The sequence below is a fragment of the Pinus tabuliformis genome, chromosome 5_2, assembly GCF_031772625.1.
Source record: "Pinus tabuliformis cultivar Carrire ecotype Pingquan chromosome 5_2, CPIR1, whole genome shotgun sequence".
Classification (NCBI taxonomy): Eukaryota; Viridiplantae; Streptophyta; class Pinopsida; order Pinales; family Pinaceae; genus Pinus; species Pinus tabuliformis.
In genome coordinates this window covers 289095082-289120698 of record NC_142306.1, presented here as the reverse complement: position 1 = coordinate 289120698, position 25617 = coordinate 289095082, and the positions used below count along the sequence as shown (strand labels likewise).

Here is a 25617-nt window from a genome sequence, read left to right as displayed (position 1 = left end):
AGTTAGTAAGTTGAAAATTTATTATAGCTGAGAAGGGCAAATGAAAGATGTTATCAAAGCATACCATTTGGCTAAGGGATCGTCATAGGAATAAAAAGAACAACAGTAAGTTAAGAAACAAAAAATTGACAGAATTATATAGGATGCACTAACCTCAGAATTTATGTAATTTCAAGGTATGAGAGCTATCAGATCCAATAAAATAATGGCTGAGGAGGCTCCAGCCAATACTAAAGGTGCAGATCTATATGTTGAATTTGGAGAGGGGGTCACCCCAACAACTACCCAATTTATGGAGGTCATTAGGAATTTGTAGTGGGAGCTAGCATATTTAAGGAGTAGCAACGAAAGACTGTTAAAAGCCAGCAAGGAAAAAGAAGGAATGATCAGAGGGATGATTAAAAGTTTTAGCCATAAAATAGTGGAACATGAAATGGAAAAAGGATTCAAAAGGGGCATAGAGTCAGAACCCTATGAAAGTGGGGGGCAATATGATGACATATCCCAAGCACCAAAAGAAAAAGAAGAAAACTAAATTGCAAGGTGAATTTTGAAGATGACGTTGAGGCATGGGTACTTAATATGACCAAATATTTCCAATTCTACAAGTACGATAGCAACTTGAAGGCCAGATTCACCATCTACCAGTTGCAAGGCAAAGAAACTCTCTGATAGGAAGTGGCTAAAGGTGTGGATTTACTTAAGGAAATGATTGTGTCGTGGGAGGAGTTTCAAAAACAATTTAAAAATCGATATTTGAGTGAAGAATATTATGATGACCGTGCCAAGGAATTCCATGAACTAAGGTTGGGGAAACTCACAATGGATGAGTTTGTGGCCAATGTTACCAAGTTCCTACAATATGAACCCCACATTAAAGAAAAAAAATCTAAGGTACAATTATTTGTGAATTGTCTACCTACAATGTACAAGGAGCAGATTGAATTTTACAATCCAAAGACAATGGAAGAGGTTGTAAGAAAATCCAGGCTGTGTTACCAACAATTTAGAAGTAAGGGAGAAAACTCTAAAATTTGGCCAAATAAGGACATAAATAAATTTGTAATTGGAACAAAACAACAAAAATCAGGTTATTTGAAATTCTTTGGGAAGGATCATCAATAGAAAAAGTTTAGCAAGGGGAATACCAACCAACTGACACAGTCTCAAGTTGGATCAAAAACCATGAATCTGGATGGGAAGAAGAACAGTGGGGGAAAAGAAAGAGAACCATTAAAATGTTGGGGATGTGGTGAACCTCATCTGTTGAGAGATTGTCCACATAATCCCAGATCTATTCAAAATATTCAATTTGTGTAGGAAGCCACCACCATGAATAATATTTCTAGGAATATTCCCAGAATAAGCATTTCCTTAGAGGACAGACAAGCAAAACATCAATCAACTATGATTGAGATCGAAGGTACTCTCTCCAACTGACTTGTTTTTGTTTTAATTGATCCTAGGGCTAGTTTAAGTTATTTTGGACCTTAGACGGTGGAAAAATGTGAACTAAAACTGAAAAATGTAAAAACGATTGGCTATTATAGCTAGCAACTGACACGAAAAGAAGGGTAACCAACTAAGTGAGGCAATGTCCTCTTAATCTAAATCACTATTTAACAAAAGTAAATCCAAATGTCCTTCCCTTAGGATCATATGACATACTAATAGGTATGGATTGGCTTGAGAAATAGGGAGCCATATTAAACTGCCTAACAAAAATAGTGAGTTGAGTGAATCTACAAGGACAACAATTTAGGGGGTGTCAAAGCCCATATCAGTATGACAAATTTCAGTTATGCAAATGAAAAAGAGTGCATGGAATGTCTGTAAATTATTCATGATTCATGTAGAAGAGGGTAAAAAACAAAGTGAGGAGTCAACCATATATAGTTTACCCATTATTAAAGGTTTTCAAGAGGTTTTCCTAGAGGAGAATCCTTGTTTACCACCACACAAGGATATAGACTTTACCATCGATCTAGTACCTAGTGCAGCCCTAGTGTCTAGAGCACCTTACCGGATGAGTCCACCTAAGTTGCTAGAAATGAAAATGTTACTAAAAACATTGCTAGATAAAGGCTACATTAGACTTAGTGTGTCACCAAGGGGGGCACTTGTGTTACTTGTTCAAAAAAGGATGGCACATTCATAATTCTCATCAATTACTGACAGTTAAACAGGTTAACCATAAGAAACAAGCACCCATTGCCCCGTATCGATGATTTTTTTGACCAAGTGAGGGGAGCAACCATTTTCTCAAAAAATTCCCCGAGGATAGGATATCATCAATTAAGAATGAAACAAGAGGATGTTCATAAAACAACATTTATGACCAGATATGGACACTATGAATTTGTAGTGCTACCATTCGGCCTTACTAGCACCCCAACAATTTTTATGTGCTTAATGAACAACATACTAAACAAGTATTTGGATAAATTTGTGCTAGTATTTATTGATGATATCTTAATATATTCAAAAGATGAGGTAGAGCATAAGGAACACCTAAAATTGGTGCTGCAAACATTAAGAGAAAATCACTTGTATGCCAAATTCAGCAAGTGTGAGTCTACAAATCCAAAATACAATACCCGGGTGACATTGTTTCTAAGAAGGACTGGAAGTTTATCTAGAGAAGGTGAAAGCCACGGTTAACTGGCCTACACCAATAATGTGTCTGTTATCTAGTCCTTTATGGGACTTTTAGGGAATTCTTGTCGATTTATAGAAGGGTTCTCTAAAATAGCTCATCCTATTACATCTTTACAGAGAAAAGGGGTAAAGTTCCAATGGACTGCAGAATGTCAAAAAGTTTTTTATAAGATTAAACAATTACTGACAGCAACTCACATCTTGAAATTGGCAGATCCAAAAAAGAATTCACAGTTCGCACTGATGCTTGCATGGAAGAACTAGGGCAAGTTTTGTTGCAAGGAAATTCAGTAATAACATATGAATCTAGGAAATTGAAGATCCACAAAAAACATTACACTGTAAATGATCTAGAGCTAGTTGTTGTCATAAATTCCTTAAAAATGTGCAGAGATTATTTACTAGGAAAAAACTTTATTCTAACAATATATCCTATCAGCCTGAAATACCTTTTTAGCCAACCAGACATAAATGCTAGACAGGACAGGTGGATGGAATTTCTTAGTGAGTTTGAGTTTGACATAAAACACATAAAGGGGAATGAAAAGAAGATAGAAGACACTTTCAGCAAGCATGCCTATAATCTAATTGAAATACATGTTAGTAGTATTAACACAAATTTTCTAGAGAAGATCAGAAACTCCATGGCTAGTAACACAAAATATTTGGAAATAAAACAAAAAATACAACAAATTGGTGTTCCTAGTTATGTAGAAAATGATGAAAAAAATCTGATTTACAAAAATAGATTGCATATCCCTGATTTTCATGCTTTGAAATAGCTGATATTTGATTAATATCATAATAAATCTTATGCATGGCACCCAGGATACCAAAATTCGATCAAAACATTAAGAAAAAAATCTTTTGGCCAAGAATGAAGAAAGAAGTGGCTGAATATTTAACAAAGTGTTTGGAATGTCAACAAGTAAAGGTTGAGCATCAACACCCGACTGGGTTGTTGAATCCCCTACCTATTCCTGAATGGAAGTGGGAAATAATTTCCTTAGATTTTATTACAGGGCTACCTAGAAAAAAAAGACAACATGACTCCATCATGGTGGTGGTGGATACTTTAAGTAAAGCAACTCATTTCTTGCTTGTGCAATCTATGTTTGGTACAACACAAATTACTCAGATCTTCATGAAGGAATTTTTTTGACTTCATTGAATACCCAAGATGATAGTCTCAGACTGAGATGCTAAATTCACCTCAATTTTATTTAAGGTGTTGCTTGGGGGCATGGGAATCTAATTGAATTTTAGCACCTCATAACACCCTTAAACAGATGGCCTAATTGAGAGAAACAACCAGATTCTAGAATATATGCTCAAAATGTATGTTATGGTCAGGCCTACAAAATGGGGATATTTTTTGCATTTAGCCGAGTTTGCCTACAATAATAGCTATCAGGAATCCATCAAAATGAGCCATTTTGAAGCTTCGTATGGCATAAAATGCCATACACCACGCAGTTCGAGTCAACCATAGGATATGCTAATTCTTGGTTCGGATGCCTTGTAGGAAATAGAACAGAAAATTCGAAGGATTCATCATAATATTAAAGCAGCACATGATCGAAAAAAACGTTATGTCGACAAAAAGAGATCACACAAAGAGTTTAAAGTTGGGGACCATGTTTATTTAAGAGTAAAACCTAGAAAAAGTACATTAAGAATGGGCACTTGTCTAAAATTGGTGCCCCGATTTTGTGGGCCATTTGAGATTTTGGATAGAGTAGGACTTGTAGCTTATCAACTAGCGCTACCTATTCACATTAAAGTTCATAATGTTTTTCATGTTTCCTTACTTAAGAAGTATGTACATGATAATTCTCATATTATTGACTAGAAAATGTTATAGGTGGAACATGAAGGAGATGGCAAAACTTCTCTGCATTCTCAATTGAAAAGAGATTTGGCTTTGGAATTGAGTCGCTGCTTGGGTTAAAGTCCAATGAAAGCACTATAATCCTAAGGAGGCTACTTGGGAGTGAGAAGATGAAATGTAGAAAAATACATTGGTTCAGCCAAAAATACCTATGAACTAAACATCAAGGACGGTGTGCATAAACGGGGGAAGGATGTAATATCGATCTACTATGTAATGTTGTTTCGTTTTTGTTAAATATCTTTGTGTATAAGAAAGGCATAAAATCAATGAAGATACTTTAGAAAAAGAATAAGTATTTTTGTTATTAATAAAATGGATGAAACTTAGGCATTGGGAGGAGACCCTCGAGAATGAGATTAGTTTCTAAGAAGAGGAAATTTTGGAAGATCTCATTGCTAATGAGATTGGACAAATCCTTCAAGACAACGATTCGATAAAAATTCTAGATATGACTAAGGGATGGGAGAGAAAAATCCATTATAAGGACTTAGCTAAAGAAAGATGCTAAGTTGGTTTCACTTAAAACACCAGGGGAGAAAAAGGTGGGCTGTTAAGGGAAAATACTAGGCAAGTGGTAATTAAAGCCCACAAAAGAGGGATGTTTCAAAAAGGAAATAGTTATCATGAAGGGAAGGTATAAAATGCCAATTGATGGGATTAATGAGGGGGTTGTTACCCTGGAAGCAAATCACATCTTGGAGGTGAACTGGAGGAACTCAGTTCTAAGGTTGGGTGGTGAAGGTGTCAGATTCATAATTTTGTTTCTCCATGACAACTCAGGTTAGACTATTCATTATTTGATTCACTTATGTATTACATGAAGGTAGATGTAGATGCAGTTTTCATTTGAATGTTGTTGATATAAATTTTAGTCATTTGAAATTGGTACTTTAGTTAGGACAAAGGATTATGGCAAAGATGGATGTTGAAAATAAAATAAATGGATGCTCTGTTGTGATTGCAAAATGAGAAATGGAATTTATGGGCACATAAACTTCATATTAGATAATTGATTTATAACTATGTTATACTTGTCTTGAGAATGGTTGAAATCTGACATGGGTATTCTTAACGATACAAAATTATTAAGTATAGATTTCGTGACTACTTTTAATGTATAGGAGAGCTATGATCTTAGAATAATTAGTATTAGATGGATTCTAATGTAGTAGGTAAGAGATTAAAATTAACAAGTTAAATTGCTATGAAATTGTAACTACTGGGGAGAGGTGGCTGCCATGTAGTGAAGTGTGAATCTATCCTAGAAATTTGATGTTGGAATCTATTAAAATGTGTGTGCTATAGTATTATACGCGTAGCTAATCTAGATTGGAAGTTTTAGCTCCATTTATGTAACTTATACATATTGATTGAGGTGTTATATTTGGAAGTAAGAGCTAGTACGAAGCTAGCATGCAGAGTGAAATACTTAACAATGCACAGGATTTTTAATTAAGTCAAGTTTAGGGAAAAATAATTTTGAATGAACATTCTAAAACAACACCAAAATAATTGGATGCTAGAAAGAAAGTTCTAGTGTTAGTTATCAAATAAGTAAGGGAGTTTGAGACGCTTAGTACCCCTCCCACAGTATATACTTTTATTGCTATAAGAGCGCCAATGTCAACAAGGTACTGTATGTATCGAAGTTGTGTGCAAAAAAAACATATAACGAAAGGACATGAATGAAAATGCACAGTCATGCTCCACCAAATCCAACCAGGGGTAATTTTTAAGCAGTAATATCCAAAGGCAGTACGCCAAACTGGCACAAGATTGACAAACTGTTTTTCATAGGTAGTGACTAAAATAAGTAATTAAAATTAACTAGAAAAAAATTATATGCTCGACCCAGAATAAAAAATTATATTGGAAAACCACATAGAACCAAAACCAAAGCTAACTTGAGTACAACAGTTTCATAAAAATGAGGTATGCATATGTATTATTCTACTGAACCACATAAATATGTAAAAAAAATGTGTAGAAGAAGCCATGATTGGGTTCTGAGAAAGAAGAGACATTAATTAGAATGTATAAAAACCTGACTAAAAACTAGTAAAAGCATAGAAAGTAGCCACAACATCATAGTATCTTACTTAAACATAAGGGGAAATGAAAAATGGGTTGAATCTAGGTCGATTTTCTCCCATGAATCCCCCACAATCCACAAAAAGGTTGACCTCTACCAAAACCAGATGCCACAACACCGAGAGGCCTTCTGACACAGAGAACAACAACTAATGTGGCACAAGGTTACATCGTCCACTGGAAAAGTTGGTTAGTGTTGGGATGGGGTGATCCTTGTTGTTGATCAACCCCCAAATTATCTCCACCATCGAACAGAAGCCAAGAACCACCTGTGCCCATGTAAACAAGGTGGTCATGGCACCAAGGCATTGGTTTACTCTGTTCCCAAAGTGAAATCACATGGGTAACATTGAAATGACAAAATTCAATATGGAAGTCATATGGTTACATAAATTCAATAGTGCAACATGTGAGATTTATTGTAGGGTGAAGTTAGTAAGGTTGAAACTTTATTAAAGCCAAGAGGGGATATAAATGTAGCACTATAGTTATGTAGTGATAATAGTATAACCCTAAGACAAACAACAATAATATAACTTAAGATGTGTTGGGGAAAGAGAAAGTTATAGAAATTATGGTACCAAACGTATGGAGATGGCCATTGTAATAATATATATATCATGTGACACATAGACATTAGAATTCAACACCTTTAATGTAGATTTGAGATTAGTAAGGGGTTCCAATGGTGAGAAATTGTATGCAAATCAATAAATGTGCAAATGTAAAAGTGGGTGAAAATAGGTGGATATACACATAGGAATTTTTTATTTATTTTCTACACTGTTGATAGGGACTTGACATACGTCCAATCCACTTCAAGGAACGTATGTTTGCAACAAGGAAGTCAAGAGTCCCATAATACAGGTCTAGCACCCCTACCTAGATTAGGCACTATGCAACAAAGAACTCCAAAACACTTTTAGGTGGATGAAAGTGATTTATCATTAATTGAAGGTAAGCTCCCGAAACTAGCTATCCATTGCCAATCCTATAAAATTATCAAACAATACTTTGAATCAAATTTTGATGTATCCAAATGCAAGTTATTTTTGTCTTTGTAAAACTCTAGGACTTTAAGTATTGTTATAAGAGTTTTAGGCATTAAAATATTGAAAAAATATGGAAAAAATAGTAATCATATCATTCAAAACCTTGTATATTCTTTTAAAATAATTCACAAGACAACCCAATCCTAAGACCATATTGTAGCCCATCGTGTCTTGTCACAATAAATTATTGACGTGATCACAATAAAGTGCCATTTGCAATGTCAAAACCTTTCACAAATATTCTATTAGATGAGATAAAGTTGACACAGTTGACCAAAGAGATTGGTGTACCTTCTTTGGTTAGATCCTAGTTGACAATGTTGATCCTAGTTTGTACAAGAGCATAGTTGGCACCCTCATGTATTTGACTGCAACTAGGCCAGATATAATGTTTGCTGTTAGTTTAATTTCCAGATTCATGGAGAGGCCAAAAGAAGCACATTGGCACGCAACAAAAAGAATTATGAGGTATGTTAAAGGTACTAAAAGGTTTGGCATTTTATATACTGTGTCAGAATGTTCAGATTTAATTGGATACACTAATAGTGATTGGGCTGGAAGTGTAGATGATCGGAAAAGCACATCCGGTTATGTCTTTCACATGGGTTCAGGAGCCATTTCATGGGCTTCTAAGAAACAACCTATTGTAGCATTGTCTATAGCAGAGGCTGAATATGTGGCAGCTAGAACAACAGCATGTCAAGCAGTTTGGATGAGAAGAATGTTAAAGAGCTTAGGCCAAGAGCAAGAAAAAGGAACATTAATTTTTTGTGACAATAGCTCATCTATTGCATTATCCAAGAATTCAGTGTTTCATAAGAGAACGAAACACATTGACACAAAGTTCCATTACATCAGAGAATTGGTAAGTAATGGAGAAATTGTTTCAAAACATTGCAGGACTCAGGATCAGGTTGCAGACATTCTGACCAAACCATTGGACCAGAAAAGTTTTGAATTTTTGAGGAAATGTCTGGGTATGATTGATAATCCAGCAGTTGAAATTAAATGGGAGTGTTGAAATATAATTTCAACTGCCATGCAGGGACAGCGATGGCAGGGCACTTTTTGAAAATCGCCAGTACCATTCCCCGCACCGCCTTTGCTGATCCATGGTATTTCGTGGGGAGGCTCCGATCACATCGACCAGCCGACGAGTGTCCACAGTACGGTTTTAAAACCACCAATCCCCCGACCGGTAAAGTTTGTGTGATTGGGGGCTCCGGGGAATTGCAGTCAACTGTCCGATCAGATCAACGGTCATGGCAGCAGGCTACATGGTTCTTGGTTATCAGGCTGACCTCCGTGCAATTGACGTGAACTTTTTTTGTTGATCGCCAGTTTTTTGTCAGAAAAGAAATAAATGAAAGTTAATGTGAATGGTATTTGATTGGTAAAATTTTTAATTTTATTGTTTTTTATCATGTACGAGAAGTATGGCATAGTAAATGCATATAAGTTTTTTTATTGTTGCATATGTAATGTAATAATTTTTTGAGAAGTGTATTGTAATGCAAGAAAAAAAGGCACAGCGTTGCGAAACAAAAACAGAGCAAAGGACGAATGTAGTTTTGTTAAAAAAGGGGAAATGCAATGTAGTTTTGTTAAAAAGGGGAAATGCAATGTAAACGCAGCAATGTGAGGGAAATATATGCAGCAGCGCATATGTATTTTTGTTGATAGAAATGTAATGTGAAGAATGGATATGTAAGAGTTTTTTTTTTACAACAATAAATGTAAGTTTTATTTTTACACACATTGAAGCAGTCTTGGTGAATCTATCTGTTAAGAGGAAGAAGTTTGTATAAGGCATTTTATTAATGAATACAAGTTTCATTTGTATGTGGAAAACTCTGCAAATTTTAAGCTTCCCTATGCTAAAGATCCTGTGGCAAAAACAGAGTATTATTCTATGTTCATTGATTTTGTTTTGGAATTTACCAGAAAATTCCCAACAATGATAGTTAACTTGCTCCTTTTCCGTGCATTCCTTTCATCTCGGCTCTTCGAATCATTCCTTCATCCCGTCTAAGCCGAATCCTCGAGGAAAATGCAATGCTGAGTAATGAAGGAAAGGAAGTTCGTGAATACACTTGAAACATTACTTAAAATTCCTCGAATGAATTTACATGAAAAAAAAAGAAACGGCTACCCAGGGCAGAAAGGAAGAAACCATATATAGAAAAAATTCCAAGGGAAAAGCTAAAAAAAAACCTCACAATACATACCATCTGCTAGAGAGCTTCCATCTTTACAAATGAAAAACCCTCGAGTACAACGACCGCCTCCTATCAATGAAGAAACCCTTCATCATTGCAACAGTCGGTGTATGTCCAACCAGCGCAGGGATGGAAGGGGCAGAATACAATGTATAGGATTGAATTAACCAGTGGCCAAACAAATAATATTGAAATTTAATATGTTATTTTTTGTTTCTAAGCTGAAAACCATTTATTTTTTATATCATAAGATGGATGATGTATTAATTTTTTATATCATAAGATGGATGATGTATTAGATTAAGAATGTTCTCTTCCGAATTCAATTTTAGTTTTCTTATTTACTTAAAAATCAATGTTTATCAAGCCCAAACCCAATCTCAATATAAACCAAGCCAAAATATAAATAACTCTGCTTAGATCTCCCTTATAAAGGAAACTCTCTATCTTTACTTGTAACTTGAAATTTAACACGCAAAAAAGAAAGCCTTTGTCCCACAGAAACATAACAAAACTCAATTTACAACATGCACATAGGAATAGGGCACAAAACCCCTCCACATTAGGTAAGCAAGGGTTTAGCTCTATTTGGGGTTATGCCTCCTCTAAATCTGTCAATGAAGGTAAGTCTTATATTAGAACAGTTACTTGGGCGGAAAGGAGTTCTTGACTCTACCTTCCGCCTCAGAATTATATACAGTGAGGACCTTACCTCCTGTAAACATGGCATCAGATTTTAAAACATCCTATTTGAAACTTGTCGGATAGTCAGAGGGCTTCTCTACATTTTAATTTTTCTACAGTGGGATTTTGCAATCGCAATACTAAGAGAGGAGGAAAGCCTAAAACATATTCCTCCTCTCCGTTTACTTCTGGTATCCCTTGGAGTCGATGGGTGTTCAGTCCGATGGGATGATCTGATCTAGAACGATGATCAACCCCATAACAAAAGCTTGGTCGTACCCAGGTCGCACTGTCAGATTGAACACATCTCCTCCCAGCTTCACATCTGATCTCGCCTGCTTTGGCTTCACCTGCAAAATCCCAATCATTTTGAAAATATTGCATGATTACATGCCAATAAATTAGTCTGAATATGCATATACATGATAAACAAGATCTCCAGGAACACACATACCTCAGCAACGACTTCGTTAAAGCTGTTGAGAAGGGTGAAGGAACGCTTGGCATAGTCTCCTTTGACACGGTAATCGGGGTGCTGCTTCTTACTCTTGTTTCTTTTAGCCGAAGAACACATGTACACCTCTGGTAAACTCTTTGTCGAGAGTAGCAGAGATGGCGCCCTTCTAATGACGAACAATGGCTTCTGGGCATCCTGGAATTCTCCAAAGAATCCTTGCCATTCAATCTGCAAACTCAGCCTCTGTTTCACATACAAAACAATTCAGTACAATTCCACATGTTGCAGATATTTTATTCTTCTCAGGAGAAAACGATGGAAGCGCAATTGAGAGCTATTATATATATTTGTTTACCTTTCGTCGCAGTGTGAATATGGCCATCCCTCCAGCGTCCATGAGAACGACTTCACCCTTGGGGTCTGAAGGATAGTTGTCCACTCTAAACACAAGGTTCCCGCTCGAATCGAACACAGTAAAGCCACTGCAGCTGAAAACAAGGGATTTTCTCCACACTGTTAGCGCTGAGGCAGAAGCGTTGGAGAGCTTTTCATCGATCGCAGCACAGCGGGAAAATTCTGTGAGTTCTGGATGAATCTTGGTTATCATTGTTCCTGAGAATATGAAGTGGCGAGGAGCCGAGAGACGCAGGTCGGCGATGGTCGAAAGAATAGAGAATGAATAGTGTGTATAAAAGGCGTAGTCACAGAGAGAGCAGGCCAAGATTTATGATTCGGTGCTGAGTGCTCCCCCTTACCTTTTATATCCGGGTGGCCATAGTTTTAAAATTGGCCCTACTTTCATCGTTATTACAACGACAAAATATCTGAAATTGACCCAAACTTAATTGATGGGCGACTATGGAACATTATGGTTGGAATAGGAACCAAGGCCATTCATGGGCGTCTATGGAATATAAAATAATAAGGTTGGAATGCGAACCAGGGCTGAAAATTAGGGCCAGGAGTAGGTTGTAGCTTGGGAACCATAGATTCGCAAAATGGCCCACCAGTAAAGATGTTACTCGAGGGTCACGTTTCAAAGTGGGAATAATCTGTCATTTCATGATGATAACTATGCAGATGAGTTGGAGCACTCAACCGACTATTGACTTTCATCGTGCGCATTTTTAATGTAAAGAAAATGTGCGATCAATATCCTAAACTGGGTTTCTCAATTTTTTTATGGTTATCCCACCGCTCAGACAAATCTGTCATTATATCACTTATGTCTCATTAACACAATTTAAAAAATAAAAATTTCGGTGATACAGACTAGGCAAGTAATTACTAAGACAGAAAATAAATAAATAAAGTGATTGTGACAGGCCTCATAAAGCTTGTCAACTTACGATATTTGTGTTAAACAATTGCAGACGATAAGAGGGGACCCCGAAAAAATGGATTAATGGCAGCCTCATCAAACTAGGAAAACTGAACCATGATATGCATTATTTTATAGGTTGATATTTTCTTATAACTGATTTTTTTCTAATTAATTTTATTTTTTAATGGTGGGAAATAAATAATAGGTTTAGAAGCTAAAGTCTTATGTTAAAGGAAGTGGTCCCTAATTCTTTGAAAAGAAGATTCTTGAAGTTTCAACCAATGGTGGTTTAAGGTTAATCACAAAATTTAGAATGCTAATGCTTAGTGCAGTTTCTGGAACAATTCTGAATTTTAATAGAAGCGGAAGACCTCTGCTAGTGGAAGTGCTCCTCATACCAATTTGAAGATGACAGTAAACTGAATCACTTTCATAACTTTGACTCTAACTACAACCTTGATTCTCGTCCAGGCTTGAGTCGTTTTCATTGTTCCTCACGATGTGTATTAGACTCATCAAAAGTAGTAATTGATCATCAATTCCACCCTATTAGATACGCCGCGAGCAGATGATATGACTGTCAATAAGATTTGCATGTACATGCTCGATTGATAGAGCTTCAAAACAAGAAGCCTTATTGCGAGTCCCATCTTATCTCATAGAAAGTGAGAGGATGAATATGTTTATAAAATGGTCACATGGATTAAGATAAAAAAAACCATGTTCTTCACAGAAAACTCAAGAAAGGTGTCTATTTTTACCAAAACGGCACCCATTTACAATGCAATTTCATTGAAAAACTTACAAAAAAGCACCATTTACCTGTTACCATTATGTTTAATTTGAATTCCCAATAAATACCGTTCTTCTAAAACTAAAGGAAGAATTCCCAAAACCAACCAACAAACACAACCTATGCGCTACTCTAAAACAAAAACTGGATTGAAGTATCTATTTCCTCTTGTCTCTTATGTTTATCATCTTTATCAACAAATGAAACAATGTAATTATAACCCCTTCGAACAGGGTATCTTGTCCAGTAATCATTATCATGGAACTAAACAAAGTTGTAGCATATGTTAATAGCAATGAATAATGCAACGCCTAAAATAACTCCATATCACAATTATCTAGAGCTCCATAATGGTTCCACGATTAGAGGCTAAATGTATGCCATATAGGGGCCCCTAAATGCATACTAAAAGATGAAAAGTGAGATTACAATATTCAAAACCTTTCTAGAAGGGAAATTTTCTTTCAGATGTATGCATGTGCTTCCACATTTTGCAACAGAAACCTTGACATGTCCAACATTCCAAAACATGACCAAAGGTCCATTCCCTTATTTTGCTGAGAATATTTTATCTTGCAGTCAAATTCTCTTTGAGCTTGAAGTCGTAGTTCCACGTCAAGGAGGAGAAATACCATGTTGAAACACAGGTTTGTTTTGGTGTTGGGAATCGTGGTTTCCACCACTATATAGTATCGTTGGTTGAACTTCCTCTTCATCATGAGGGGGAAACGTCCTGTTGGAAAGGCGGAGGAGACAAAGCATAAATAATTCACACATAAAACATGAGTTTTGTCTCTTCTATTGATCACACAAAACAAGATTCATACAATGAACCTGGTGAAGGGTATTTATCCTTTTCCAACTATCAACTTGCCTAAAATATCTTAACATGCAACCGCACACTAAAAGTAATTTATCAGTTAACTCGACTTGAGTCAACACTCAAACACTCAATCACTCAATCACTCAGTTAACTGACTCTCTATGTTTAGCTAACTCCACATGCAGGAGTAATTACAATTTCTAACACTCCCCCTTAATTACGACCATATGACTCAACTTGACTCAACATGACTCAACTATTCCTGCTAGGCTTGTAAAAGAAATTGACTCAATTATCACTCAAACATGCCTGGTGGTCTATGTCTCAGCGATGCTTACAATGACTTAAGACTTTCACAATTTTACATTTTCTTTTTCTCTTCTTCGAAATTTTAAATCCTCGAAATTGCTTCATTCTCTGTTGAAATTTCTTGATGTAGGCTTTATTCACTTGTTGCTGCTGTAATTTTTGTTTGAATTATCTTGAACTAGTTCTAAAAAATAATTGGATCATGTCTTCTACAACTTCCTCTTCAAATATTCGTTCAACTATGGATTGCTGCAATAACATTGCATCTTCAAACTATCTTCTTTTCTTTGCTTCTTGTGCTTTATATTCCTGAGTTTCTTTCTGCCATATTTCTTGATAGAAGAATCTTATCTCTTCTTGATTCCATTTCTGAAAATTGCTTTTAGTGCATTCATCTTTGTCTTCAGAAACATCCATTTCATTCTTTTCACTTCCATCATTAGGTACTACTATTTTTTTCTTGTAATCTTCACACTCAAGATCATCATTCACCGTTTCATTAAATTCTGTTATTCCAATTGTTGCTTTAACACTCACTTCAATTTGTTCTATTGGTTTTTGAATCCATTCTTCAATGAGCTTCAAATCTACGTCACATTTATTAACAACCTTGCTTTCAACTTCTGCTCCCATGCCATTTTGAACACTTGCATACTCAAAAACAATGTTAAAAACATCTTTAATATGACTCTCTTCAATGAGAGCTTCCTTCTTTACATCTGCCTTCATTTGAATTGCATGGAGGTTGTATTCCATTGTTATGTTGTTAGTGGATATTCTCATACAAAAAACTTCAATCACTTTATCCTGTTGTTGATCATCAATTGTTGCTAGATGACATACTACTTCATAAGCAGTTCCAACTCCTTCATATCTTGCTACTATAGTGACAATTTCACCATTCAATGCTTCATCAAACATTGTGCTTACCATATTGTCACAATCGATCCCTGTTTCAAAAAATAAACCACGCATATCATCAACGTAATGATCATCCACACTATGGTGGGATTTCCGAGCATGCACGTGCTCATTGTCAATTTTATTTACAATTTCAACTTCACCAAATCTATCAGCTGTAGCTGGATTCGCCAATTCACATATCATTTTGCAGCCATCATCCACATTTGTTTCATCACAGTGGGATTCACCATCATCTGCATCATCCATATTACAGTGGATTCCTTGAACATTTATATGCTCTTGCTTTGCTTCACATAAAGAGGCTACTTATTCTCACTCTACAACCTTTTTTGCATCTTCTTCATCCATATGCATGCTTGCATAATGGATTTCAATTTTATGGTCTTGACAACCATCATCTACTTTTGAGTGGGATTTTCCAAGCTCTATTTTCCTCTCAAATTCGTGCTCATCTATGCTCAGATCTGCAATTGACTTCTTTGTTTGTGACATAAACTATTGTTGCATGTCACTCCCCCTTGCACCAAACTCTTCTTTGAGGAACTTCCATGCTTCTTTGGAAGTTGTAGCTTTTTCTACCTTGCACAAACACTTCTCATCCAATTTCTATTTTATAAAATTCAATGCTAAAGCATCGCATACTTCATCATACGAGTTATTACACTCGTATTTAATTAACTCTTTAGCTCGAAGAAAAGTTAACATCTTCATAACTCAATAATCAAAATATTTACTTGTAAATATAGGAGGTGGTAGCAGATCAATGCTACATCAATCACCCTCAATATCTTCTTTGTCGTCTACTACACTTCCCAGTTTCTCGGCTGCTGCTTGAACGTCTCCAACCATGGCAATAATCTTTGCCTCCTCTTTTCAATTCCTTTTCTTAGTCTTCTTCAGTCATGCTTTGTGACCCATGACTGTTGTCATTCCTTTACTTATAGCTATTTTGCTGATTACATGATGTTGTCTTGCATATTGCCCCCGAAAAAAAAATATAATTTTCAATATGTGCCCCCATAAGGCGACAATATTCACCCAAAAATTTTCATGCTTGACAAAACACCAAAAATTGACATACCTTACAAATCCCTAAATTCTCTTTCCAAAATAAATTCGTAAAAATTTCTTAATCCAAAATTTTATATGTGTTGTTTTTTTATTAGAAAAACTTAAAAAAAAATCATTTTCCAAAACCCTTTTCAAAAAACCCCTTTTGAAAACTTTAATGAAAAACTTTCAAGATAAACTTTCAATGACATTTGTCAAAATATTTTTAAAAAATTATGTAAGCCCTTTACTTTTATTTAATAGGCCTACAATAAAAACTTTTCTAATATGATTGACACGTAAGTTTCAAACCAAACTTTTGAATGACTTGGCGCTCAATCAAATCGCACCCTTTAAAATGACCTTGCCCACTTGAATTTTCACTTCTCACCGGTGGAATGCCTTGACTTTCTCGGGCCCACACACCTTTTGATAGGTAGTTCAGGTTATTCCCTCATGGGCTAGGGCAAGGGGAGTTATGATCGACCCAGGATGCCAATTTTGTTTGAGTTATGCCTTGACTCTCTCGACGAAAACTTCTTGGGGCGATTCTATAGGTTAGTTCTCATTCACGCATAGTGGCAGAAACTACTTTTGAATTTACGCCGTGGCAGTGGCTCTCTAAACTCTTTTTATTTTTTAGCTCTTGGTACCTTCCACGATAAAGGAGAGCTTATTAATGATTTAACGCCCCTTCTTAGTTCACAACCACGACTGCTTCTCCAAATCATATGGGTATTGAAACCCTCAGTGAATTTTGGGAAACATCTTTTCACCATATAAATCTTCGCTTTTATGAAAAATAACATGACAATAATGAAGGAGACCTTGCATTTAATGCCCTATCTGGTGTTAGTGTTGTAACCCTTCCAACGAAAGATCGACTTGCACACAGATGGTTTCTAATCCGTTCTCTGTATCTCTTTATAACCTCCCTCTGGTACCAATTTGTTGGAAAGGTCAGAGCAGCCAAAGCATAAATAATTCACACATAAAACATGAGCTGCGACTCTTATATAGATCACATAAAACATGATTCATATAATGAACCTAGTGAAGGTTATTTATCCTTTTCCAACTATCGACTTTCCTAAAATATATTGACATGCAACCACACACTAAAAGTCATCTATCATTGAACTCAACTTCACTCAAAACTCAATCACTCAATGACTCAGTTAACTGACTCTCTATGTTTAGCTAACTCTACATGTGAGATTAATTACAATTTCTAACATGTCCCATGTTAATATGGTGCATATCCTCAACTATTTCTCCATTTTTGCAACACATTTTGTCACCATCTACAAAATGCCCATAAGATTAACCGTGCGTTACAATAGAAGAAACCAAGGCTAACTCCAATCTTTGATAGTCCTCTCTTACATTGCCCATCGCTGGCATGGCAGGTGTAGTCCTCAACCAATGGAAATTCATTCTCCTCCCTTCAAATGAGTCATCAATAGATTCATAAAACATCGGTTCAGAGTTTGAAACGAGGGGATTTAACAGTAACCTTAGGCACAATAGAGCCAAAATCAATGGAATCCATCTGTGACTCATTAAGACCATAAGAAAACAGCCTGCAAACCACTTGATCAATATGAAAATTCGAAGGAAAATATTAAATGATTTGCACCATTAGAAAATATTTACATTTCTCTCGTTAGAATGATTTAGCAGACCAAACTCGAGATGTTCTTTCATTTCACTACAGTGGCCACTCAAATATTTTTCCATTGTAGAAATCCACTAGCTATGGTGACTGTATCGACCCATGCCATTTCAATCTCAATTTGGGCTTTTTCCTTCTCAACATCCATCCATCCACAAAACGTGCTTAACTGGGCTTTTGAAATGTCACCTGACACAGAAGGAGAGAATTCAAAGTCGATACTGTCCTTGGATCAATCGATATAGACCATTCACATTGTACGTAGCAGTATACAACAAAAAGAATAATATTTGAATAATCTCAAGACCATGTCTGACCTACAAAAACTTGTTCAGGGCTTGAAATGATTAGCATTGAAAACACATGCAGCTAGTAGAACTTGTGTTAATGTTACAGTTTTAAGCATTCTTACATTTCAAGTTGTGTACCCATTGTAAGCACATATATGATGATATTTGTAGTTTGGGAGGTATTCCAAGCCCTAGGGTTTATGGATTGCAGGTTAGAATGCGATAAAAGCACTTAAGGGTGTGAAAGGGCTTTGCACAACAAGAGTTAAGGTCAGCTAGCCTAGGAGACACCTTATGATAGCTTGGCTAGCCCATAGATGGATATTTGTTGGAAGCCTTATATTATGTGTAAATACAAGGTGGTGGAGACTCATTTAGGATCCATTGGTGCAAAAGAAGAGAAAGAAAAGGAGTGAGGAAGGAACTTAGATTAGGAGAAATTCATATTTATTTTGCGGCAGTACATTATGATAAAGTTAAGCAAATGAGAGAGGAGACATTAGGGATTCTCTTGGGAATTTATTAGAGAGAAAGTAATGCAAAAGGCTGCATATGAGGGGAGTTGTTCTAGGATTGATTTGCTGTGGGGATTCCTCCTTAAGGGATTCTCTTGGGAATTTATTGGAGAGAAAGAAGGCCGCATATGAGGGGAGTTGTTCTAGGATTGATTTGATGTGGGGATTCCTCCTTAAGTAGGTTGAAAAGGTGACATACCTGTGATGATTGGGCACATACTTGTAGTGGCAGTTTGGTAGGCTAAATGTACCTAAGACAAGTCATTGTAGGATCTTATCAAGGCATCAAGTTACCATGACTTGAGGAAGGGAGGAAGCCACAACCTTTTGTGTGAGTAAATGATGGGTTGTTGTGGGCTACAGGAATTCCCTAACCAGTGAACATAATTCAATCCATCAATAAAAGTTTAAAGCTATGTTATTTCTCCATTATTGTTAGGTGTTGGGTCCAGTTTTGGACTAGCTTGGATGGTATGCATTTGGATGATTGTAGTAGCCAAGAGGTGGGTGTAATTAGAATCCCTATCGAGTGGGCAGATTCTACAGTGGTGATTGGGTGCCTGTATTTTCACAATAACTCCTATAGTATACAACAAAGTGAGCTTCTGTGGATTTATAGTTGCTGATGTTTGAGAAAATTTGAAGGACATGTTTGTTTGTGTTAGATTTGGCATTTATGGAATATTGGAGGGTAACCTGAGAGAGCCCAAATGTGAAGCCCTAGGTGCAGTACCTTGATGGACTAAGGGATGTTAGGAGAGGCAGTTTGTTAGAGTCTGATCAACCAAAGGAGCAGATGTTGCAAATCATGCTAATTGTGGGAGAAGAAGATATTTCAGTGATAGGTGGCAACCCTTTTTGGCGTATGTTAGTCTTCATTGGAGAAACACAGGAAGACAATAGTGGGTTCAATTCCCTAAGTAACTGAGGAGAAATAATGGATATATGAGAGTTGTTCACAAACATAGTTGTGAACAACTCGACAGGAGTCTTGATGTGTTGATGTGTTAATGGACAAATGGTCAACGAGAGAGAATAATGCATAGTTGAGATTAAGTGAATAGATGGACTTGGAGCATTGATAGAGGAAGGTGTTGCAGATTAGGAGCTGAAGGATTGGGCAAATTTCTACAGGGTATGACCAAGGCAGTTGTGAAGATATTTACATTAGCTAGATGGCCAGAGTACTTTGTTAAGAGTAGATTGGTGGTCACCACAATAGACACCAAGCCATAGTTGTTGTTGTCTTGTATTAGTGGATGTATGAGGGCCATTATCCTTTGTATGGGAGCCTTAAACTATTTTGTTATTTAGTTGGACTAATATAACAAAGTTTGGTTATGGTATATAATTTTTGTAAAAAGTTGTGTATATTTTATGCACTAATAGGTTTATTCCTGTTTATATTTCATTGGGAAAATTATGCTCATTGTGATACTTGGTTTGGTAGCATCATTGATTTAATATTATATCCTAGACACAAGTATCATGGAAAAACAACTTGGTAACATAGTGTGTCTGAGCTAATTTGAAGGGCTAGTGCATCAGAGTGTTCATAATGAAGCAAATTAGAGGGAGTTTTGTGTGAGATCATGGAGCAGAGGGTTCACCAAAAGACATGGATATGTGGTCTTGATAGGCTACATGGTGAGATGTAATATGAGTTTTGGTGGATCAATGGTAAGCTTGGTGCACTATAATATTTTTATGTGGAGGTTTGTAGATCATGGACTTCCTTTCTGTTGCCATGGATGGTTGGGACAACTAGAGGGTTTCTTTGGCTTGGATGAGATCAACACAATCAAGATAACACCATTTGATAAACTAGATATTAGCAGGCTAGAGTCTTCATTAGATTTTGATGTTGCATGTTCAATATTGGAGGGATTTGTACATGTGGTAATTGATCCAAGAAGATGAGTTCTTGCAAGACTGAGCCAGTGGAGATAATCTAGGCTCATAGGGAGTCTACCTTTAGAGGGAGTAGCCTTATGTAGGTTTTGGATCTTCTGGTTCATATGTAATGACGTAGAGGCACTATTAGTATTGTATGGTTCATTCTATAAAGTATGATGTAGTAATGGATATCAAATTCTCTAGTGTAGTTGAAGATGATGATGATGGAGAATTCCTAGTGTTCGAAGTACGTCCCTTGCTAAGAGGGAGTGTTTATATTTTCATTTTGGGAGGTACAACAAGCCCTATGGTTCAGGGATTGGAGGTTGGAGCGCCACAAAATCACTCGTGGGTGTGAAACCCAAGCCCATGGGATTCACACCCAAGAATGTGGGTGTAAATCCATGAGGAATTTTGGACATGTGATGGATGGGGATGATCTAGGACATCGAGACAAGTTAGACGCATTGAGAATCATCAAAATTCGAGTTATCTATGTGGAGAAGTCAATTTTTCAAGTTATTGGTTGGGCTTACACAAAAACAGAGAGGCCTTATTATAGGCTCAGAAGCCCATAGATGTCTATTCGTTGGATCCCTTGTATTGTATATAAATTAAGGAAAATTTTAAGGATGGAAGCTTATCTTAAAGTTTAGAAACCTTAGTGAATCTTACTCCTCCCTGTTATGGACATTGTAAAATGTTTGGCAATATTATTGTAAAAATATTTAGATTTGTAATGATTTTATATTAGTTTATATAAAATTTGGCTATTTTTAAGGTAAAATTATTTTATACTATAAAATATGGGCGAATAATTAAAAAAAAATGGAAATTGACAAATCTTTTTCTTCGAGAAAAAATCGAAAATCAGCCCACCTCCAAATGTTTTACCCTAAAAATTTCCCTAGTATAAATACAAGGTAGTGGAGACTCATTTAGGATCCATTAGTGCAACACAAGAGCAAGTGAAGGAGTGAGTAAGAAACTCGCATTAGGATAAATACATATTTCTTTTGGGGTAGAAAATTAGGAGCCACTTTAGTGAAGGGGAGATGAGACATTAGGGCTTCTCTTGAGACTGACCTGGAGAGCGATTAGATCTACAACCATAATGCATAGGAGGAAGGTCGTTCTCAACTTGCTTTAGCATGGGAATTCTTCCTTAAGTGGGTCAAAAATTTCAAAGACCTGTAATTGTTGGGAAGTAGACCTGATCCGATAATGAGATATTAGACAATTATTAAGGTATTACAGATTCATGTGCATGGATTTTCCTATGTTACTTTGTGTAATGGGTCGATAAGATTGAGAAATACATAGACAATGAAGAAGTTAAAGAACATAATAGACAAACACACATAAACACAACAAGTTTAATAAGGAGTTCACTCAACACTCATGGGCAACGTCTCCTGGTCCAGCCTTTATTGGTGACCTCTCTATTATCTCTTCGGAAGCAGAGTTTTTACAAAAGCAAGCTCAATTTGAGTCTCACACAACAGATACAAAACAACAAGGCTTTACCTATTTTCCCCAAGTCTTTCTGAGTACACAGACTCTCCTCATTGACTCTCTGTCTCTGTTTGCTCTCTGTCTCAGCATTGCATGTCTCTGTCTTCTGTCTTCTGTCACTTTAAAGCCAATCGGCACTATCTGTTCATTTCCCCTTCTTGGGCTCTCTGGCTCCTGCCCTCTATCTGATCGAATCCCCTTTGAGCGTTAGAAATCATTGTTAAATGCCTTCAGGGATGGTGGCCACCCATTCTATAACAGAGTGGTCTATCAATGCCTTTGAAATCCCAAAAATGGTCGTTCTCTGTTTACACAGAGAAATACATGTAAAACTGTAAAAATCTTCCAATTTGCCATTTATCGAATTTGAAATATTATAAACTATGCCTTATAACTCCTATCAGGTCCATCTTTATATCACATATGACATTTCCACCATTGATCTAGGAGATCTTTATCCAACGGCTGAGGTTCATTTTGGGCGGTTCATGTGTATGGGAGTAAACCACCCGAAAAGGGTGGTTTTCTCTCTCTGGGCCTTAGCCATCTGCCAGCCAGTGTATGGGCTCGGGTGGAGCCCAGCCAAAACCACTTACTGCCTATGGCCCACCTGAAATCCTGCTTGTTTCGAATCTCAAAACATATATACCTACATGTATAAACCCTCTCAGGTCCGATTTATCAGTTTATTCGCATTTCTTTCGTTTTTCATTTATTTAACAAAAATGAGATTTACATTGAAAAAGCCCTTTTACCAGACTTGAAATTTTATCAAATATCCTTCATAATTTTATCAGGTTTGGCTATCGCAATCATAGTTATTATTGGCCCCGCTCCTTTGCATAGATCCAATGCGATATTGCGATATCACAATCTCATATCGCTGATCCTTCGGGCTGCAGTTAAGTCCATATATACATATATATATATATATATATATATATATATATATATATATATATATATATATATATATCAGCGATGTGATAGTGCGATCGAATCTGGATTGTTGATCGGCCAGACCTGACGGCTCACGTGCAAAGTAATTCTAAGCCCCCAATATCTCTATTTTTCAATGTTTTTCAGGCTCAGTAGTGTTATCCACCATTTTTAAAGGTTCTACCCTTGCGATATTTTTTAACTATATGAAGACTTAGAGGGTTTTAGGATCCATTTAGATCACGCCTTCCCATTGAAAAATCTTTTGGACCACCAAAAGGTGTTTTTTAAGCATCAATCAAGTGAGGATACAACTTCCTCACTTGTCCAATCTCCATCCATCCTGCATTGTTTGGTTTTGAACCATTGAGTCGATTCTTAGGTACTCAACATCCCCTGTGGGTGTAGTTTTCAACTTCTTCTCCAAAACTATATCTTCCTGCAACTCATTGAGATATTCAGGTAAAAAATCATCAATAGAAGGCAATTGACTTTGCTCTTCAGGATCTTCAACCAATGAAGGTTAAAAAAGTCTCAAGTTCTCTGCATTAACTACTAAATAGATGTTCATGTAAGCTGGCAATTCAAGGCAAAAAGCGTTCTCAACAATTTTCTCAAGTATCTTGAAAGGCCCATACCTTATTGGATTCAACTTCTTACCTTCACCTTGCATTCTATCTTTGCTGATGTACCACCAGACTTGATCACCAACTTGGAAGCTATGCTCAATTCAATGCTTATCATGCCTTACCTTGTACTTGGCCTGGCTTCTTGCCAGCTATTCCTACACTGCCTGGTGAATTTCTTCGATCTGTTCAATGAACTTGGTTGCTTTGTCCACATCACTGTGTCCAGCAACTGCTATGTCTTTACTAAAGAAAAAATCCAAGGGAGACGTTGGTGTAAAACAAAAACAAGTCTCAAAAGGAGATCTTTGTGTAGAAGAGTGCTTAGCATGGTTGTAAGCATGTTGCATATAACACAAATTTTCATCCCAAAGCTTGGGATGCTTGCTGCAATAGCCCCTGAGAAATTGGATCACTGTCCTGTTGACCACCTCTATTTGGCCATCTGTTTGTGGATGAAAGGTTGTGCTCTTCTTCAGTCTAGTGTCCATCAATTCCCACAGACTTGACCAAAACTTCCCAACAAATCGGGAATCTTGATCAGATACAATGGAAGTGGGTAACATTAAATGAACCCATATATGCTGAAAGAACAACTTTTCTATTTGTTAAGTTCTAATATACCTATTACAAGGTATTAAAATACACATTTTGCTAAACCCGTCCATAATAACATATAAATAGTCATGACCTTTTCTAGATTTTGGCAATCCCCCAAAAAAGTCCATGGAAACACTTTCCCAAGGACGAGAAAGAACTGGTAGTGGAGTGTACAAGCCTAATTTTCTATTGTTGGGCTTGCTTTTAGCACACATGGTACACCCTCTAATATATCTAGGAACTATTTCATGCATTCTTGGCCAATAATAGAACCTTTGGAGCCGTGCAACTATTTTACTTACACAAAAATGACCTGATATAAGAGAAGTATGTGCTTCTCGAATTATGTTAACTATTTCAGTTTTTGGAATGCATAGCTTTCCCAAATGATACAAGAGTTGGTCCTTAACATAATAATCTAATTCTTATACTTGTCTTCCATGACTTAAAGTTGCATATAAATCTTTAAAATCTATATCTTGAGCATATTGTTCAATGTAGATTTCATGCATTACTGAGTTATGCTTAAGTATAGTAGATGCATCTATGATTGGTCTGGACAACATATCTGGAACTTTATTATGTATTTCCTTCTTATACCTGATGACTAGATGAAAGTTTTGTATAAAACCCATCCACCTATAGTGTTTGGATTGCTGCAATTTAGTTTGTGAGTGCAAATAGTAAAGTGGTTGATGGTTTGTATGGATGATTGTTTCGTTTTGCATTAAGTAATGTTTCCACTTTTTCACACTCTGTACTAATTCATATGATTCTTTATCATATGTGGGATAATTAAATACTACAGAATTAAATGTTTTAGAATGATAACATATGGGTTTACCATGTTGCATCAACACTGCTCCCATGGCATAGTCACCAGCATCTGTTTAGATCTCAAATGGTCTTTGAAGATTTGGCAATGCTAGTACTAGTGTTGCACTATTTTTTTCTTTCAAGGTGTTGAAGGCTTTTTGTTGTTTTCCTCCCCACTAAAACACCTTGTCCAATCTTGTCAAAGCATGTGAGGGAGCTGCAATCAAGGAAAAGTTAGCAATAAAATTTCTCCAATATTGTGCTACTCCTAGGAAGCTCCTAACTTCTATAGCAGATTTGGGTTTAGGCCAGTGCACAATGAGTTCAACCTTAGAGGGATCTATCTTCAATTCACTGCTCCTTGCAACATGACCCAAATAATTTAAATATGTTTTGCCAAATTCACATTTTGATAACTTCACATGGAGATTTTCTTTTTTCAAAACATCTAGAGTCTGTGTTACATG

General features: G+C 36.4%; 1 protein-coding gene across 1 annotated transcript; it reads right to left on the bottom strand.

The window, feature by feature from the left end:
* Positions 1-10347: 10347 nt before the first annotated feature.
* LOC149158678 (protein LURP-one-related 5-like) lies at positions 10348-11822 on the bottom strand. Its single transcript, XM_089433357.1, has 3 exons — positions 11411-11822; positions 11053-11298; positions 10348-10948 (listed from the first exon to the last, which is right to left on the bottom strand). Exons 1-3 carry the CDS (start codon positions 11660-11662, stop codon positions 10814-10816), a joined length of 633 nt encoding a protein of 210 aa, XP_089289483.1. The 5' UTR covers positions 11663-11822; the 3' UTR covers positions 10348-10813.
* Positions 11823-25617: the final 13795 nt, after the last annotated feature.